Source organism: Furipterus horrens, unplaced genomic scaffold, assembly GCF_987537825.1.
Source record: "Furipterus horrens unplaced genomic scaffold, mFurHor1.1.pri manual_scaffold_17, whole genome shotgun sequence".
Classification (NCBI taxonomy): domain Eukaryota; kingdom Metazoa; phylum Chordata; class Mammalia; order Chiroptera; family Furipteridae; genus Furipterus; species Furipterus horrens.
In genome coordinates, this window is record NW_028327187.1 from 10,947,003 (window position 1) to 10,967,003 (window position 20,001).

The 20,001-nt window shown below is 45.0% G+C and overlaps 1 protein-coding gene across 5 annotated transcripts in view; it reads left to right on the top strand.

Moving 5' to 3' along the window:
• DLG3 (discs large MAGUK scaffold protein 3) overlaps window positions 1-20,001 on the top strand; it is a 54,248-nt gene that overhangs the window by 20,403 nt on the left and 13,844 nt on the right. For all 5 annotated transcript variants that reach the window (XM_090265053.1, XM_090265054.1, XM_090265055.1 and 2 more), the window contains one exon: window positions 7,718-7,832. In XM_090265053.1, the coding sequence (XP_090121179.1) occupies window positions 7,718-7,832 (115 nt within the window). The remainder of the gene's footprint in view (window positions 1-7,717; window positions 7,833-20,001) is intronic.

Here is a 20,001-nt window from a genome sequence, read left to right on the forward strand (position 1 = left end):
CCATTTTCACAATGGGTGGCAGCTTTGAGCTCAGGGCAGCTCAGCAGTGGCACGTGAGGGCCATGTGAGTCTGGGATGGGCATACCTCTACTTCCGTGAGAACACACGAGCCTTTGGGCAGCTGTTGATGCCTTTTGAGTTTGTAAGCCAACCAAGACATGTGCTATTTATTCAGGCCTGTCTTCCCTACTCAGCATCTGTGCAGGGACTCAAGGTCGGGAAATTACATTTCTCTTTTTCACTTGGTTTGCGTCTTCCCATTGTTTCTACCTGTCACAACCTGTGTCTGAAGTCTGTCATCCGGCTGTCTCGCCAGCTCCGTTGTCACTTCCAAACTTGATAGGCATGGCTTTCCTTTGATTTTGTAGCATTTCCCTTTTTATATCTTCATCCAAATCATTGGTAATTGATACTGCACACAGGGTAAGTACTGTTCGTTGCTGACATTTGTTTCCTGTCCCTACAACAGTTTTCCTACCCATAATTAAATAGGACCAAATAAACCTTTTGTGGGCTGAGAGCCTGAGTCCCTTTCAGCTCTTCCAAATTAATGACAAATGTCACATTTAGTTCCAAGGAGTCAATTTTTCTGTCATTAGGAAAGTAGATGGATTTGAGAGCAAATTCTTAGAAGAGGAGTGGATTTGGAGGCTTGTGTGAGTTTCTAGTGTTTAGTAGTGAACGTTATAGTTTCAGGCCCTTTTGATACTTTATTAGGCTATTAAGTAGATCTTGAAACTTCTGACATGTCAGTGTTCTGCAGAAGTGGGTTGTGGTTTTTGTGTTTTTTTTTTTTTTTTTTTTTTTTGTCGTTGTTGTTGTTGCTCAGTTTTTAGCATTTGGAGGGTGGGTGAGAGGAGAAAGTTTTGTATTCTTTTTTTCTTGCATTCGTTCCTGAGGAGTCAGACCTTGAGGATCACACTGTCCAGGTTTGTCCTGTTGGATCTTTATGGCAAGTTAACACATTTAACAAAAGTTTATTGACCCGAGAGGGGTGCAGGTTGCCATGCTAAATTTTGAGAAGGAACCGAAAACCACATCAAGGCACTTATAGTTTTGTGAAGGAAATGGCATCACTACATATGCCAGGCACTAGATTTTGAAGGGGAGAGGCAGTGGAGGATCTGGAAACTATGTTAGACGAAGAATGATTAAGGAAGCGGCACTGTTTAGCCTGCGGAAGAGATAACTTATTTTGAGAACATGATTGGCTACTCTCTAGTAGTCTGATATGATCCCGCCTTTTCCTGGTCTTTCAGGAAAAACCTCAGAAGTTGCTTTTGGTCCTTTTTCAACGTACATCCAAACAGATATAAAATTCTGCCTATTTCTAGATCAGCCATATGTCTTGATTCTCATCTCTTCTTTGTATTCTCAGATGCCCCCGTACTATGTCCGTCATTTGAAGTCAGTTTCTGTAGTAGAATAGGTTCCTGGTCTCTGTTACCTTTATCTCTGTCCTCCATTCTATGGTACATCAGAATAATCTTCCCCCAAAGCTTACTTCTAATTGCATCACTTTCCTGTTTAAACACTCCAGCGGTTCCCATAGGTCAGTACGAAAAGTTCTATCTCAAACTCTAATAATCTGGCCCCCAACCTTCCATCACCTCCCTCCCCCTTGTTCACACTTCACCATCTGGTCAATCTTATTCAGTAGTCTTGGAATCTGCTCCAGGCTTTCCTAATGCTTTGACTTTCTTTAAACTGTTCCTTCATACTATTATGAAGCAGAGAACCCATTGTGTTTTCTCTGTTTTAGATACCAAAATTAGAGTCAGCTGGCAAAAGAGATGGCCCACAACCCAAGAATTGTCTCTTGAATGATTTTGTCTTGTCGTTACAGAATAGAGCTTCCCAACATCAGATGAACTTGAGTAGAGGCTAGGGGCTCTCTGGTTCAGATGCTGTAAAAGCAGGGGCTACTTCTACTGGGGGGTGTAGGGCCTAGACAAAAAGAGAACCCTGACTGGTGTGGGTGGGCATCATTCTTGCAGACCTAAAGGTCCCCGGCTCGATTCCAGGTAAGGGCACATGCCTGGGTTGCAGGTCAGGTCCCAGGTGGGGGGGCGTGAAGAGGCAACTGATCCATGTTTCTCTCTCATATCAATGTTTCTCTCCCTGTCTTTCTCCCTCCCTCCCCCTCTCTCTAAAAATAAATAAATAAACTCTTAAAAAAAGAGAAGCATGGTTCCCTGTTGTTTTGTTAACACCTCCTTCATGCCCCAACCCCCAACCCCACAGTAGGTTAGGACACCCTGTTATAGTCTCTGTCTTAGCATTTTCTTCATAGTAGTTGTCACAATTGTAATTTAAATTGTAGTTAAAGAGTTGTTTGTTTCATTATTGTAATTTCTAGGAACTGTTTTGATTACCACTACATATCCAGCGGCTCTCACAGCACCTGGCACGCTGTGGATTTCAGTAAATACTTGAATAAATAAGTGAATGAATGCAACTCTTAGGATGAAGGAAGAAAGGTGGTGAAAGACATAAAAGATGTTCAGTGTCAGGCAAGGGAGAAAATTCCAGGAGAAGGAGCTAACAGGTAGGAATGAATACGTTGTGTTCAAGGGTTCCAGCCACACCAGCCCACATGAGGATCTGTGTCATGAGAGATGGGACGGATGGGCTGGGAGTGACAGGAGGATGGCTGTGGCAGTCTTTGAAAATTTAGTGGAGATAGGAACATAAAATATGTTAGTTGCTGTTGAGTTATTATAGATACTTGGAGAGGGGGGTTACCCGCTGAAGTTTTAGGAAGGCTTTTCAAATAAGAATCTATGTTGTACTGGAGTTTGGAGAGCCTGGGGGCAGATGGCCAGTTTGGGCAATACAGCAGTGGTCCTGAGCAAAGATGACAAGTGTGAGTGACCTAGATCAGGGCAAGAGAGGAAATGGAGAGGCGGGATCAACAGTGAGGCAGGGAGATGGGAGTTAGAAATAGATGCATTGAGGAAGCAATGAGGAAGGAACACTGGTTGTGCCCTGGGGGAGGGGGAGGGGAAGGGAGGTGTCATTTACAGTAAGGGGTTTGCCCTGAGGTTATTAAGGAGGGGGAGGCAGAGGGGCCAAGTGTAAAGGTAGCTATTTCTAGAGGAACACGGCTATCACATAGGTGTTCGAACAAGACCTTTGAACCAGCAACTCCACCCACAGAAGGGCCACCTTTTCTGCCATTATGCAGAGAGAACATCTGAGGCTCCTCTTTGCCTTTGTCTGTTCCAGAATACAATCTTGACTTGACTTTGCCACAACCAAAGGCCAATTCCAGTGTTTTTCCCCCAAACAAAAGATCAGTTAGTCCTCAAAGGTAAATTCCTGGTAAATTCTGCCTCTACTTCTTCAGAAACAGAAAAGCTACTGGAATCTTTCAAACAGCACTTTATCCTCACTTCCAGTCATAAAGGTTTCAAAATCTTGGGGTTCAGTTTGGTACTGCCAATCAGATTTTTTTCATGTGAATATAATTTGACCCTGCAGTTTCACTTCTCAGAATCCATGCTATGGCAATATTCATATAAATAAATAGTTCAGCATTGATAATAATATTGAAAAATTGTAAACAACTTAAATGTACATCATTTGGGATATGACTGAAGAAATTATGGTCTGTCCATAATGTGGAATACTATGCAGCTATTAAAAAGAATGAGGTATACCTCTATGTACTGACATGGATGGGTTTCCATGACATACCAGAGAACAGAAAAAAGGAGATGCATGTGACTATGTGATTGTGAGTGTATGTAAATAAATAATATATTATTGACCCTTGAACAACGAGGGGTAGGGATACTGGACTCTGGCCTGTCAAAAATCCACGTATAACTTGACTCTTGCCAAATTTAACTAATAGCCTGCTGTTGACTGGAAGACTTACTGATAACATAAACAGTCAGTGAACACACATTTTGTATGTTGTGTGTATTGTGTACTGTCCTTACAACAAAGTAAACTAGAGAAAAGGTTATTAAGAAATCATAAGGAAGAGAAAACATTTGCAGTATTTATTGAAAAAAATCCGTGTATAAGTGGACCTGCATAGTTCAAACTTATATCTAGAACTAAGTCTGGAAGGATACATATTAAAAATACTAACTGATGACTTCTAGGAAGTGGGATGGAGAAATGATACAGGAGTGTCTAAAGACAAATGTTAAAGATCTGTAACAACCATGTACTACTTTTGTAATTTAAAAAACTGCAAACTCATCAGCTTCCTTTGCAGGCACATTGGACAGAGGTCCCTTGAGCACATTTCCTGTGGGATTTGTAATTGTAGTGTCGATTTTTCCCTGTATTTTTAAAAGTTTTGTTTTTTTTCTTATTGTATTGTCAGTTTTTTTCGGAGAAGGTAGGGCACCCTCCTTTTCCTACAGGCCACCCCCACACAATACTTACCTTATCTTTTCCCTGAACAAAACAAAAGGCAAATTTTCTAAGCCAAGGCCAGCACTTTCAAACCCTACAGGGCATCAGCATCACCGTATTCAATACAATGGGGGAAAAAAAGGACCACCTTGATGTTTGCTAAGAATGCAGATTCCTGAGCCTGCTCAGTAGGCTGTGAGCCAGTGTCTGGGGTGGAGCCCAAGGTCATTCAGAGGCACCCCTGGTGGTCAGTGAGAAACCTGTGTTTGGGGAAAGGATGACTGATGGAGCCCCCTCACCCTTATTACTGTCAGTGTTCAGCAAAGGGAACAAGGGATGCCGAGACTCACGGTGGGCATCTTTGTGGGTCACAAGTGGTTGCATTCATCTGAATGGGAAAAATGAATAAAGCAGTGAAAGCAGACTTGTGATTTTAGAAATAAGTTGTTTCTTTAAAGGCCCATATCTGAAGCTGGCCCTTGGGGTTAGAGGCTGGTCACCGCTTTCTAAGCGGTGATGCCCACATCGTTCCTTCAGGGTCAGTTACAAGTGGAAGGGGTGGAGGGACCTTGGCACATTGGGAGGCCTTAGAATTCAGATGCATTTTAAAAAATAGATATTATTTTATTTTATTGTTGTTCAATGGCAGTTGTCCCAGCGCATTTTAACTGAAGCTTCTGTACTTGGATAATGATGCCTCTATTATTAATATGAGGTACTATCTGTCTTAAGACGATTCTAAACAGTTTTTGTGTTAGAATTAGTTCTTTTCTTTGTTATAAACCAAGTCTGTTAATCAGATGCCCACTGTGGGTTATTAACATCTCAAAACGGTGTTTGAAAAACATATCCCAATTGCTCCCAGTAATTAACCTTGGTAAGAAAGTAAATGGGAATACTTCTTAACTACCTTTGCAAGCCTTCAGTGAAGCTGGCAGCCATCAGTTAAATAAACCATTAGGTTTATTAGTTTGAGAACAGAAGTGTCGCTTGGGCACACTTTTGTAATTTGCTCCTCATTTACCCAACAATCATTTATTCAGAGGCTTCTCTGTGCCTAGTGGACATGAGATAACTCTACAAGTAAAAGCCAGAGACCAGAGGAGCATCTGGAACTTGAAGGGAGTCATCTGAATGGGAAAAGGTGAATAAAATACAACTTAATACACCCAAAAGCTTAGGAGCATGTGGAAAACAGAAAGTGGATTCCTTAAAGCAATATCCTTGTTCTCTTTCTGTAGTCTATTTTAAGTGGGCCCTCTGGCCCAGCATTATCAACCTTGGATTAGGAGCTTTGAGGAAATGGTGGTTTGGTGGTTGTTTTTTTTTAAAGGATTTTTTAAGAAACGTAGTTACTAAGCAACTGCCATGACCTGCTGCTAAGTTGGAGTTCAGCAGGCAAGTCAATTCCAAAGAAGGGAATATATAAACAAGTTGTGAGAGCGGGAAAACCGGCTTAAGGATAGATTGGGTGTATTTTTTTTCTGGGTTCAAAGCATATTTCTGCCTTTTACTTATCTTCTGCAAGAAAGGGCTGCCCGGTCAGAAACCTCTTTGTCTCACCCAGTTCTCCTCCTAGCCCATGAGTGCAGAGGAGGGTCAGGAAGGAGCCAACTAGAGAAGGCCATGGTAGGGGGCCAAGCCCTGGGGTGCAGCCAGTGCCCAGGCCAGCTCTAGAGGTAGACAGCCCTGCTGCTGCGCTCTGGGACAGTCCAGGGCTTCTATGACGGATGGGTCACCACCCACTACCTTTAGATTGTGACGCTTCATTTGATGTGTTGCCCTGTAACCCTCAGAACAGGGACACTGTCCAGCTGCTATCTCTCTTCTTCCTTCCCTGACATTTAACTACTTCCTGTAGGATTTCAGGGACGGGAGTAGGTAATGAGGACGAGGCCCCATAACACCAGTGCATGATGAATGAATGAGCACATGAATTTAACGGGAATGAACAAAAAGAAACTTGGTTGAGAAGAGGTTATTTCTGTGGGTTAGAACCCTGTTCCCTCCCTCCCCTTTACGCTTTTTAGCATTTCCCTTTATACCCAGCTGAAGGTCAGGTTGCTTTGCTGAGGGGAGGGGAGTGTCAGGTGTTGGAACAGGTGTTTTGTTTTCTGCCGGTAGAGCCACACAGACTACATGGGGATGCTTCTTGCCAGCTCTCTATGGTGCATGAAAATGCTTTTGTGGAATTCTTTTTCCCTGGAAGTGTGTCTGTTATTTTTTTTAAAGCACTTCCCCAATCTTCTATCCCTAGAATAAATTTTGGCTTCCTTTAAAATCAGCCGGTCATAATGAAGTATGTCTGTTTTCTACCATTTCCACAGCCTTTGCTTTAGATATATCCATTTTGTGCGGCTATTATAAACCTGAAAAATGTTGTGTAATTGTGTGTGTTAAATGGGAATATTACATTTTAAATGTACTAGGAGACTGTCACAGCAAAGCAGCCCTATAAAAAGCCTTTTTATTATAAAGTTATAATGGCTAGAGTTAATTTTTCAAGATCAGGTTTTCTTACACTTGGTGTAAAGCTCTCGTCAGTCACCTTTACAGAGTGATAAGGTGGTTTTCAGGCTGTGGTGACAATGCCAGTGGGCCCAAAAGCTGGGCATGGATTTATGATCCCACCAACTGATGATTTTGGAAGAGGGAGTTATTCACAGGTTTCTAGATTTGAGAGAATTCATGTTTTAATGTTTAATTGTCACTGAAGCCAAAAGACCAGGTTTGGTAAAAGGGAAATGACTCAGGAGAGCTTTGTGATCTTCTTATCTGATTGTGAAGTTGCTTTGCTTTGACCTTGGTCCAGGGTCCCAATTATCCCCCCCTCAAGAAGTCACCTAGAAACAAGTTGCCTTCCTTGCCTAACAGTGATATAATGGCCTGGGGTCCCTTCCAGCCCCACCCCCACCCAACCCCATGTCTCAGGGCCATCTGTTCTCTGCAATCCACTTTTTGGGAAATTCTCCTTTCCCATCTGCTCTCCCTGGGCCTTAGTGCCTGCTCTAAAGATTTATGAAGGCTGCGCTGGAGCCCCTTTCTGGTCGCTATTACTTTTTCAGGATCTGTGAGATTTCAAGGCAGATAAAGCCTTTTCCATTTGCTGTGTACAAATGTTACTCCCTCTTCAGGTGTGTTCTTTCCTTTGATTAGTGTGGGGGTGGAGAGAAGTCTGTCTCTCTGCTTGGAGGAGGGACTCTGCCTATCCAAGCAAAGATCATCGCCTCAGGCTGCTTTGGAGCCAAGTGTCCTTCTGGCCCTTGGGCCACTGACTTGCAGGCTCCGCGAGCAGCTCCTTGGTTTCATTCTTGCCCTGCCCTCCCCCTTGTCTTCCTGACAGAGTACAGTCGCTTTGAGTCGAAGATACATGACTTGCGGGAACAAATGATGAACAGCAGCATGAGCTCGGGGTCTGGGTCCCTCCGAACAAGCGAGAAGAGGTCCTTGTATGTCAGGTGAGTCACACTCGCGAGCCACAGGCCTCGTGCTGCACGAGGGGAGCCCCGCGCCAACCCAGCCCCTGTTTACCTAGTGGGGCAGGGAGTATGTACTCCCAGCACTACAACAACGTTCATGCTATATGCCCGGGTTGTATACTTTCTGGTCAGCAGTAGCTCCTCCCAGTACCTGCCTTCCTTTTTGCTCAGGAATGACTCAGTACGGGAACATTTCATTTCGGTTTGCTCTAATCAGAAAAGGCTGGTGGGTGATTGTTGCCAGTCAGCATTCACAGAGCACTCGAATGTTCAGAGTACTTTGCTTGTAGTGTGTGATTTGAGGGGACGACTTGGCACCCCTCTTTCACATATGCATAAGACACACCAGGCCTTGTATCCGAGCATATCAACTACCACTGTGTTCTGGTACAGGGTCTCTTTTAAGAGACCAACGAATTGACAGGTTGTTGCACGTCTTTAAAAAAAATTGTATTTGCTCACTCCCTGCTGCACTGGTCTGCTGTATCCGAGTCATGGGACAGGGGACAGGATGGTGGATGTTCCCCAGGAAGGGCGGGTAGAGGGAATGGATATGTATCTTTGTGTGTGTTGCTGCTGAAAACTTCCAAGATATTATCCCAGGTTAAGTTTCTGACCCTTGAGGCACATTATTATTCTTTGTCTGGTCAAAGTACAAACATCCTGGGGAACTGGACTTAAATGAACATTATGGCCTCCTGGTAGAAATATAGTTTCCTTCTTCCTCCCTGGGCTTCTTGGAAAAACTCCAGTAGTTGGCACAAGTATGTTGTATCTCCAATGGTAAAAGCCTTAGAGAAAGAGGTGCTGGGGTTACACCCCTGAGCCTGCTGCCTCCCTCCCTGTGTGTTTAATGCTTACAAGTGGGGTTATAGCAAACTCCTGGGTTGTCCCTGGCTGGGTGGTTCAATTGGTTGGAGCGTTGTCTCCATGCACCAAAAGGGTTGCAGGTTTGACTCCTGGTCAGGGCACATACCTGGGTTGTGAGTTTGATCCTTGGTTGGGGTGTATATGGGAGGCACCCAATCGATGTTTCTCTCCTCTCTTCCTCTTGGTCTCTGTATCTCTCTCTATGTGTGTCTCTCTCCCCTTCCCCTTCCCTCCCTCCCTCCCTTCCTCCCTCCCTCCACTCCTTCTTCCCTCCCTCCCTCCATTCCTCTCTCCTTATCCTGGGGTGAGGATTAAAAAACAAAACAAAACTCTTGGGCTGAACTTGTTCTAGTGGCTGGGGGGTAAGGAGGGGAGGTTGCATATGCTAGTTGCCTGGCAAATTGACAACCACTCTGTCCTTGGGGTTTGAGATGAAGATAACCAACTGACAGAAAGTCTAATTGCAGCTCCTCTCCGGGTGCTTGACTTTTTTTCCCTTTAGTTGGTCGTCCCTGACCCAGCTGCCTGGAGTGGGCCCAAGGGAGCCCAGCTTTAAGCGTGAAACTCACTAACCCCTTCATGGTTCTTTTCTAAAATAAGCCCTCAACTCAACTCCTTATGTTCTGAGAGCAGCTTTCTTTACATGTGCTGTGTTCACTTCTCGCTGTGAAGAGAGGAAGGCTGGACTAGGCATGGTGATCTTTTTAGTCTCCTGTTTTCTGTCACTAAGCCTTAGACACCGGGGCACTGATGGGGAGAATCAGCAATGCACTGTGACCCCCCTGCTAAAGGGTAATACTTCTGTGACTTGGTCAGGATTGTTCCATTCCGTGCTTGCAGCCCCCGCAGATGTGGCGCCCCAGTGTGCGTGGGAAGCTACTCTTTAGGCAAGACAGTTTCTTCGGAGAGCTTTATTTTTAGATTTCCCCTCTCCGCCTATCTGGGGTTAGCGCTCTCCCTGCTGGGGCAGGGGCAGGGGCAGTGAGGCATTAGCTCCCTCCCGACCTGGAAGACTTGGAACCCCCTTCTCTGGCCCCAGCCAGGAAAACATTTCCTCCAGCTCTGGGGAGGAGGGCGGAGACCGCGGTCTGCTTCTAGTGATGCAGTTTATCCAGTTTGCATAATCTACCCTTCCCCTTATCTCAATCACATCTGTATCCTCTGAGCAAAGTAAATATGGTTTAGAATAGTGAGCATTTGTGACTTAATTTAACAGAGAACGGTTCCTGGCTGAAGCGGTGATCTGAGGTCCTTCACTAAGCTAGCCCCTCTAGCGGAGCCTGGCTTGCTCTATCCCCCTTTCACTCTATACTTGCTTCCCTTCTTCCATGTGTAAACACATCCCACTTTCTTCCATTCTTAAGAAGAGAAATGCCCTTGGTACCAGTAGCCCCTTAAACCATCAACTCATTTCTCTTCTCCTGGTCCCCATGTTTGCCCACTTCTGTGTTAGGAAACACTGGTCCCGCGAGAGGTTGATAGTATTGAGTGAAAGATCAGTGCTTCAGGAAGTTGGGCAATTGCAGGATTCAACAGGAAAACAGGGTTCTTCACTGTGATTCATCTCCAGGATGGACTTACTAGGCCATGTTTCTCCAAAAGATCGGAAGGAGCGCAGGAGCCTTATTTGGAGAATCCCGTCCTAACATGCAGGTTGGGAACTGTTTTTACTGCTGCCATTTCTCCACATCAGCTCTCTTTCAGCACCCGCCTTTCAGCTTGTGGGGGGGGGGGGGGCCTCCGAGCAGCCCCGGAGCAGGGAGCAGCGGTGTCCTCTTAGTCGTCAAATTCAAGGTCTGGTTTGCTGACCCTCTCCCGCTGGTCTGACTTCTTCACCACGTGTGTTTCCGTGGCTTACCTGCTTTTTTCTTTAGAGGCTCTCTTCCTACCTCACTGACCATTTCTCAATACATTTCCTTAGATCGGCCCCCTAAATGACAACGTCATTTATTTTCCCAACTTCAAGTCCTATCATTTTGTAAGTGACTCCCCCTGATCTCTTTACTGAGCTCCAGACCTGCAGAGCAAGTCCTTGCTGGCCATGGGCGTGAAGCTGGCCTCCCAGTGCAGGGCGCTCAAAACAGGGCCCCCACACCTCCTCCTCCCCACTTCCCTTATCTGAGTTAATTGCATCACCTGATCATGTGGACAAGGGATTAGATTTGTTCTGTCACCCAAGGCAGATCTCAGCTCAACAAGAGGAAGAAATTGCTCGTGATTAAAGCTATCTGAAAGTGGAATGGCCTGCTTCCGGAGATATAGTACATTTTATCTTTTGTCACGGGAGGTGTGACAGAAGAGGCTGGGCCACCATCTGCCTAGGTCCCACAGACAGTCCTAACATGACCTTCCCAGAAGCCCTCAGTGGTTCCCCAGTGTCTTCCAGAGAAAGGGAATGAACCTTTAGGGCAAATCAACGAGGCATTCGGACCATTGTTATTCTCTTGACATTGCTTTTTACAATCCTCTTGATAAGGTTCCCAAGTAGACATTATTACTCTCACTTTGCAGATGAGAAAACTGATACTCCAGTTAGAAAGCCAAGAAGTTCCCAAACTGGAATTTGACCCTGGCTGTTCAGACTCTAGAGCAGCAGTTCTCAACCTGTGGGTTGTTCAACCCCCAAGGGGTCGCCTAAGACCATCGGAAAACACATATATAATGACATATTGTTTTTGTGATTAATCACTATGCTTTAGTTATGGTTGGGGGTGGGGTCACCACAGCATGAGGAACTGTATTAAAGGGTCTCGGCATTAGGAAGGTTGAGAACCACTGCTCTAGAGGGTGATTGTCTCAGCGTTTCCCAAACTTGCTGATAGGAGTTCGCTGTCCTGCCAGTGAAAGTACAGATTCGCAGGCCTTCGCTCACTCGGGATTCACCAGGTTGGGGAAATGTATCGTTTTAACAAGCAATTGGGCCACTGAGGAATAACCACTTATGCATCACAATAGACACATTTGTTTCACTTGAATCCCTGAATGTTACAGTTGCCTCAGCTCCCCCTGCATGGAAAGTAGCGAAGCACGCAGGGCTAAGAATATGGGCCTGGCTGCCTGCCAGGGCAGGTTCAGGGAGGTGGCAGCTTGCTGTCTCCACAGAATACACTGGAGCCGCAGCTGGTTCAAGTGAAGGGACCCATTCCAGGTGGGATTTCCCCTCCTTCTTTTTGCTGTTGTTTCTCCTTCTGACATGTTTCTCCTGCCTTCCCTTCCCCCAAGTCTCTGTCTTCCTCTGGTGTGCGTGGGGTTACAAAGCTGGTGTGAAGCAAATAACACCCTCTCACAGCTGAGGCTGCAGCCAGGTGAAGCCCTAGGGAGCTGTGCTATACGAACCACAGGGGAGACAGCATTTGGGCAGCAGGAACAGGAAGCAGAAGGAAAGATAACAGTTTTTGCAGAAGGAAACTGGGTTTTAAAGTCACTGGTGACTTAATGGAAAGGCCTTCCCTACCTTCTACCATACTAGGATCATCTCTTAAATGGTATTGGCGGCATAAGCAGACCCCCTCTCTGCCCAGTGCAGGGCCTTTGCTGTGCTGGTCAGTTGGCCTTCCCCATCAGAGGAGTCCACAGAAACATACCTTTCTAGAGCCTCTTGCTCAGCATCAGGTGGCTGGATGTCTAACACGGGCCATTCTGATGTGTAGGTAGCAGAGGGACACAGGTAGGTTAGACTTCCAGGGACTTCCAAATTCTATACTCGTATTTTATTTACCTATTGAATAAGTGAACGAAAGATCTTGTCCTCCAAAAGTTGATACTGCACTTGTAGAAGTAGCTTTTGAAAGTCTGTTCTGGCCAGTCTTCCCTCATTCTTTGCAGCCACAGGACAGCATCAGGCATTTTGGGAATCCCGGCGTCCCCGCTGGCCACCTGCCATCCCCGTCTTCTTCCCACTCTAAGGAAGGAAAATCATGTTGGGGCATCTGGAGTCTGGAGTCAGGAAACAATGTCAGAAATAATTGGCTTGATCATCAAAGGCAGCTGGGGAATGCTTCTTCTTGTCAGAGAGCAGGCATGACTTGTGCAACTACCGTGTGCTTAGCCCGGGGTGGTGCTTGGGGGGGGGGGGGCTGACTTGGCGTTGCTCAATAATGAGTTTCCATAGTGGAGGGAGATGCCAAACAAGGTAACATTGGCCAGCTTCAGTATCTGATAGGATTTGGGGGTGATGGTGATATGCATCTGAAAAAGCCACAACAATTTGTATAGTGTTCAGGACTACCAGAGAGTGGAGCAGAGTTTCCGGCATCAGCAACTCTGGAACTGCCTATTGCTAGATCATTACCCCAAATGCCTGTTCTGGGCCTGTGTTCGTAACCCCCTCAGCTGATGCAACAACAGGTGTCTGAACTTCGAACGGTCACACACTGTGGGGCATTTGGTCCTTGAACGCCCCTCTCACTGCAGAATTGCCCTCTGAGGCCCAAGACTTTGAGTAGACTAAGGGGAACAGGGCCCTTCCATGCGGTCCATCCATCCCCCCTTCCTCGGGGTGTGCCAGGGAGGCATGGTGTGCTGCCAGCTGTGCTCAGACCTCTTGTGGTGACCCATCACCTTGTGTGTACACGAGCACTCAAGCTTGGGCTTTTTGGTTGTTCTTCAGAAGCTGCTGAAAACTTTCTCGCGCTGATGATGTCAGGGGTTGATGAGAGATTGCTATTTTATAGCTCTCTGCAGACGTTATATGGAGCAGGCAAGAGAGGGGCTGCTCAATTTTGAAATAATATGTGCTCTCCATCTGGTATTTTCTGTCTCAAGTAGCTCAGGCTGCTTTAACAAAATATTGGGTTTGGCCAAAAAGTGCATTATATTTTTTTCCATAAAATAAAGGACACATTTTTCATTTTCACCAATAACTGTTGATTTGGATATTTTGAGCATGTTGGCTATCTCCCGCCATTGGCTTCTAGTGCATAGAGGCCAGGGGTGCTGCTAAACATCTTCCAATGCATAAGGCAGCGCCACGGCAGAGAATTATTTAGCCAAAATGGCAATAGTACCAAGAAACTCTGCAACATGTTCGATCAGTCACAGCAACTTCTCCATACACTACACAAATCTTTTTCTTGCATTCCAGTTGCGTTTTTACCTTTCTTGAAATAATAAAGCATAGTTCACTGAAGATGTGTATTTTCTTTCATCTTCAATATTAAAACAACTACACAAGAATTCACCAGGTTGGACAAGTTTTTTTAAAAAGCTGTCACAATACAATCTAACAAAATTGTTTCCAGTGAAGTTCAAAAACAACTAAGTGCTACTAGAGCCGTTGTACAGAAAAAATGTAATGGGCTTTTTGGCCAACCCCGTGCCATAGACTGAATGGCTTAGACCACAGACATTTATTTCTCATGGTTTTGGAGGTGGGGAAGTCCAAAATCTAGGTGCTGGCAGACTCAGTGCTAGGTGAGGGTCCCCACTCCTGGCTTGTAGGTGGCCACCTTCCTGCTGTGTCTTCATGTGGCTTTTACTGGATGTGTGTGAGGGGAGAGGGGTGGTGAGGGAGGGAAGAAGGGAGAGAAAGGGAGGGAGGGAGAAAGGAAAAAGGAGAAGGGGGAGAGAGAGATGCTCTTCCGTTCCTTCCTGGTCTCATAAGGAAATTAATCTGAGGATGAGGGCCCTGCCCTCATGACCTCATCTAACCCTAATCACCTCCCAAACCCCATCTGCTCATACCATTCCTGTAGGGATTGGGGCCTTAGCATATGAATTTTAGGGGAACACAGATGTCCAGCCCATGACCCTGGCCAGGGAAAGAGAGTAATATCTTCAGCCTGGCTTCATCTGCCATTTGAGAACCTTCGATATGGGCTCGGACCTCAAAGGGCTTCCCCTTTGGCGAGAAAATAGAAAAGATTTTAAAACTGCAAGAGTTCAATAGCAATGCCTAGGAAATACAAAGGAAAGGTCGCTGCTAAATATGTAGTGTGAATTCAGAAGAAGGAACTTTGGAGAGGGGCAGGATCACAGAAGAAGGTGGGACTTCGATTGGACCCCAGAGGAGCTGCTGAGGGCCTGAGGGGTTACACAGGAACCCCCCCAGGCCAATCACATGGCTAGAATCCCAGGCCGAGCTGTGTGCGCTGTATTGGGTGAGTGCACTCGGCCTTTGAAGCTGAAGTGCTCTTGTTTACCTTGCTGTGAGAAACCTGCCTGACCAGTTTCTTTAGTAGTTGCCATTTTCTTGGCGTTCCTGCTCACTAAGACACGGGGCTGTGCCAGGTACTTGTGATTTCTCTGCGCCCTGCGTCTCCGCCCCTCACAATTTAGCATTGAAACTGCAGAGACTTGGGCCTGGTAATCTGTTCACTTTCAGCTGATGATACTCCTGCTTTCCCATTGGGTAGCAAGATCCCAGATAAAAGGAAGATTAGGCCAAGTGCCCCGGAGCGCATGCATCATCCCCATGAGTGGGTACACAGCTCCTAGGGGATGCGGTTTGAAGGTCACCACCCAAAACAACAGTGTCCCCTTAGGAAGGCAGGCAGCAGTATGTACAGCTGCCGTGCTGAAGCTCAGCTCGGGACCGCCAATGTGCAGAGACCCCAGGAAGAGAGCATCTGCTTTTAATGCGGGTGCGACTTGGCTCCAGATCGCCCGCTTTCACTGCGCTGCTACATGCCACGTGTTCCCTGGGCCATGCTCTTGACCGGACTGGTGAGATAAGTTAGTGTGCTTCTGGCCCAGCCCCCATGTTGGAGAAGTGGCAGGAACACCCAGGATGTGGTTCTCCCTGGCTTCGCAGAGCTGCCTGGCCATAACCGAGGAGGGACAGATTCAGGGCTGGAGAATCATCTTTCATGTGGACAGCGCGCTGTGATCTTAGGCTGCAGACCATGTTTCCGTGAGCTCTGTTCTCTCCATCCCCAGGGTTCCCTGTGACCTGACCAGTCCGTAACTTGGAGGTGTCCATGACACTCTTTGTTATCTAGACTCAGACAGCATAAGGGGTTTCTGAGGCTTCTGGTCTCCCAACACACCAGCTTGTCAATAAGCTCCCACACGTGGGGCGGGACCAAGGTGACATGATTCATTAAGGCCTTGCTTTAGGCGTCTGGAGACAAGGAGGTGCTGCCTTCTTCTTTTCTCCTGCCCTCTCTCTGTTTGAGTCACAGGCTGAGAAGTGTGCCTGCTGTGTCACCTGGGCCTCACATGAGTAGGATTTCGGTTTCAGGACAGTGATTGATTTTAAAGGAGCAGCAAGTATGGTATTGGCCTTGGGTTTCTCTAGTGCTTGTCCTCAGGATAAAAACCAAGGACGGGCAGGAGGTTGTATCCATGTTTTGGAGAAAGGTGCTCCTTCATCTTCTTACCAGGCCTAACCTGAAGCATTTGTAACCAGGTGCCAATTCCCTTCGCTTCCTTAGGTTTCCAGGCTGTTCCTAAGAGAGACTCGCTGCTAGGTGGCTGCTAGTTGAGCGTACTTCTTAATGGTCTTATGTCGGTAGTCAATATTTTTTCAAAATTTATTGAAGCCTACTGTGTATACTTTTCTGGATTACATGAAATGTATGCCATTCAAAAGGTGGTTTGAGCCCTGGATCGTGTGGCTAAGTGGGTTGAGTGCTGGACTATGAACTGAAAGGTCACGGGTTTGATTCCTAATCAGGGCCCATGCCTGGGTTGCGGGCCAGGTCCCCAGTTGGGGGCGTAAGAGAGGCAACCGATCGATGTTCCTCTCTCTCCTTCTCCCTCCCTTCCCCTCTCTAAAAAATAAATCTTTTTTTTTTTTAAACAAAGGTGGTTTGACTTTACTGCTCAGGCCTGTGCTCTTTTACTGGGTTACTTTCAACGTGGAAGTTTAGCCTGGCGATGATAAACAAAAGCTGAGGCAATGAAGCCAGTCACACAGGGCCCACTAAGCGCATGCCAGGCTTCCTACGGGACTGCAGGCTGGCCGTCAGCAGATCGTCCATAGACAGCCCAGCTCGCCACTCTCCCTAGTGCCCCGTGGTGCGGCCAGGTGCAGGCACAGTTCGCCCCGGCTGCTCACCCCTGCTCATGCTGTTTCCCTCTAACCGGAAGGGCCTCTCCCCATCTCTGTCCTTTCAAACCCTGAACCTTCACTGAGCCCCCGTTCAAAAGTCAGCGCCTCCTTATTAGCGTTCCCAAGCTGGATGTGATCTATGCTCCTGAATGCTTTCAGGCCTTGGTTCTTCCCATCCATTGAACACAGTGCCCCATGCATAGTGGACTCAGTGAGTATTTAAATAGTGGAAGAAAAGTGTTTTCTACACGTAGCCAGGTGGAGCGTTAGCTTTTATTTATTTATTTTTTAGCATGATTATGACTGAGACCTCATGACATTTTTCTAAGATTTAAGAGCCCATGTCTGAAAAGTCACCTATCATCCAACTCTAGATGAGGCTTTATGCACCTCTGCGCCTGGCTCTCATCACTGTGAGGAAGTTTTCTAGCTTGTCAAACAACATTTCAGCAGAAAAAAAGACAAAATGGATTGAGAGAGAGTCCACATCGTGGTTTAGAAAACAAATCAAAATCATAACAATGGAAGGGCCAGTGAGGGAATCAGGAATGCTTACCCTGAGAGAGAAGACCTAGGAAAGACCCAGACATTAAATGCCAGAGCTGGAAGGAAACTTAGAGAAGATGGAAGGAATTTCCTTTAATAGGTAGGGAGTGGGACGAGATGACCTCTTGAGGCTCCAGTGTTCTGCAAAGAGCTGTTCCCATTTGCAGTTCTGATTGACAGAAAAGGAAACTTGTTAATTCATCTTTCATGTTCTCAACTGACAATGATCTTATAGTTCAGAATTTTAAATGAAAATACTATGCTGCGATGTCTTTGCAGAATCACAGTATAAAAAGCATTGTCGGTTCTGTTGCTCAGTATTTCTCATTCACAAACTCATCAGATAAAATGCAGACACAACTGGGTACCACTTCTAATTGGCAAATTGCCTTTTTTGCCTTGTTTAACAGGGAACTTACAGCCAGACTTGGTCCTCATCTCAAGTAAATGATGCAAACCAGGGGCTTGGTGTATTGATTTCCCCACTTTTTAGAAGTGCCTAGAAGAGTGCCTGGTCATATTCAATGCTCACAAATATTTAAGTAATGAAGATCCTTAAGAATAGAATATTGTATCGCTCAACAGTCTGGTGATTGCCAAGGGGCGGTGTGGGGAGAGGTGGAGGACGTTATGGGCGGGTAAATGGTGATGGACTTGTCTTCACGTGGTGAACACATAACTCAGTATATAGAATATGTGCTGTGAAATTGTGCACCTGAAGCCTGTATACTTTTGTTAACTAGTGTCACCCCAATACATTCAATAGAAAGGGAAAGAAAGAAAATTAAATTTAAAATGTAGCTTTGGAGAATATTAAATTGTATGGGAAATTTTAATGATATAATCAAGTGACAAATAAGGTTGCAAAATTGTATATGCACACCATGTTTCCAGCTTAGTGAAATATGTATTTTTTGTTTGTGTGTGTATTATACAATGTTATACAATACGACAACAATCTGAAGAGTGGTTATTTGTGAGTTATGTTAAATGTGATTTTTCTTGCTTTAGACTTGATATTTTTCTTACCTTTTGAGACAGCATGGATGGACCTGGAGAGTATTATGCTGAGTGAAATAAGCCAGGCAGAGAAAGACAAATACCACATGATCTCACTTACATGTTGAATCTAATGAACAAAGTAAACAAACAAAATAGAAACAGATTCATAGATACAAACAGACTGACAGCTTTGAGAGGGGAGTGGAGTTGGGAGACTGGGTAGAAAGATAAAGGGATAAACAAAGAAAACAACAACTCATAGACACAGACAACAGTATGGTGATTACCAGAGGGAAAGAGGGTTGGGAGCAGAGAGGTGAGAGTAACAGGGGGATAAACGGTGATGGAAGGAGACTTGACTTGGGATGGTGAACACACAATACAGTATAGAGATGATATATTATAGAATTGTACACCTGAAACCTATATGACCCTATAACTAATGTCACCCCAATAAATTCAATGAAAGTATAAAAATAAGAAGATATTTTAAAAATATTCTATAAGCCAATATTATTTTAATTTATACTTTAATGTAATTAATGCATATGAGTAGTTTAAAAATCTTAAAACTTTTAATAGCATATTTGCAAATATCAATCCCTTGCCTATTCTCTCTCTTTCTTGCTGCACAAAGCTAACTACTTTCAAATATTTTTACTGTAATGGAAAGAAATAGTATCTCAATAGCTCTTTGTGTGTTAAACAATGCAGCTACAAAATAATAGGGACATAGGAATAAAATCAAATAAAAAAATTAGGCATTTATTTTCACCAGGAAAGAAATAACAAAAAGCTTATAGGGAGGGAAGGGTAGTCATCTATTGACACCATTTATATAATATAAAATTAAGTATTCTTTCACCAAAAAATGTGATAAAACTAAATTGGGAAGACTGGGGAGAAGGGGTGGGTGAGTGCTATAGAAAATGTATAATGTCTAAGATGTAAAAAAAAACAACAACCAAAGAATAGCAAGAAGAAATAGTTATTTAGAAATGTGTTAGAAAAGAAAAACAGTTAACAAATTTGAAAGCAGTTTCTTTAAAAAAATTTCTTAAAGATTTATTGATTTTTAGAGAGAGGGGAAGGGAGGGGAAAAGAGAGGGAGAGAAACATCAATGTGTGGTTGCCTCTCACACACACCCCCAACCGGTGACCTGGCCTGCTACCCAGGCATGTGCCCTGACTGGGAATCGAACCAACGACCCTTCTGTTCATAGGCTGGTGCTAAATCCACTGAGCCACACCAGCCAGAGCTCTTTTGAAAATTTCTTAGGTGTTTTGAAAGTTGTAAAAGGAACACATGCCTGTAGTTAAAAAACAAGTCAAACAGCATCATTTGCCGTGGCATTATTGTTGACTTGAATCTGCACTTATTTTTTTGCTTAGCTCGTATTATATATGTTTTAATATTGTGAGGTCTCTAAAGTTCATCTTGGAAGTAAACTGGCATATTAGTTTTAACACGAATTGCATTCCTGATATCTAGACAATATGTTTACATCAACTTTACCATGTATCCCAGCTTCTTCCTGCTGTTGCCAAAATGGTTCCGTGGGCTGCTAAGATATATATTGGATTGTTCCTGTTGTATTTTAAGCTTGCAACCAGTGAGCTCTCCCTTCCAGTCTTCCACAGCCTCATCCCAGTGTCTCCTAGTCATTTTAACATCTTCCTTCTGTCCCTTCCCATACGAATTTGTGCTTCATCCGAGTTCTGTTCTTTTTCTTCCTA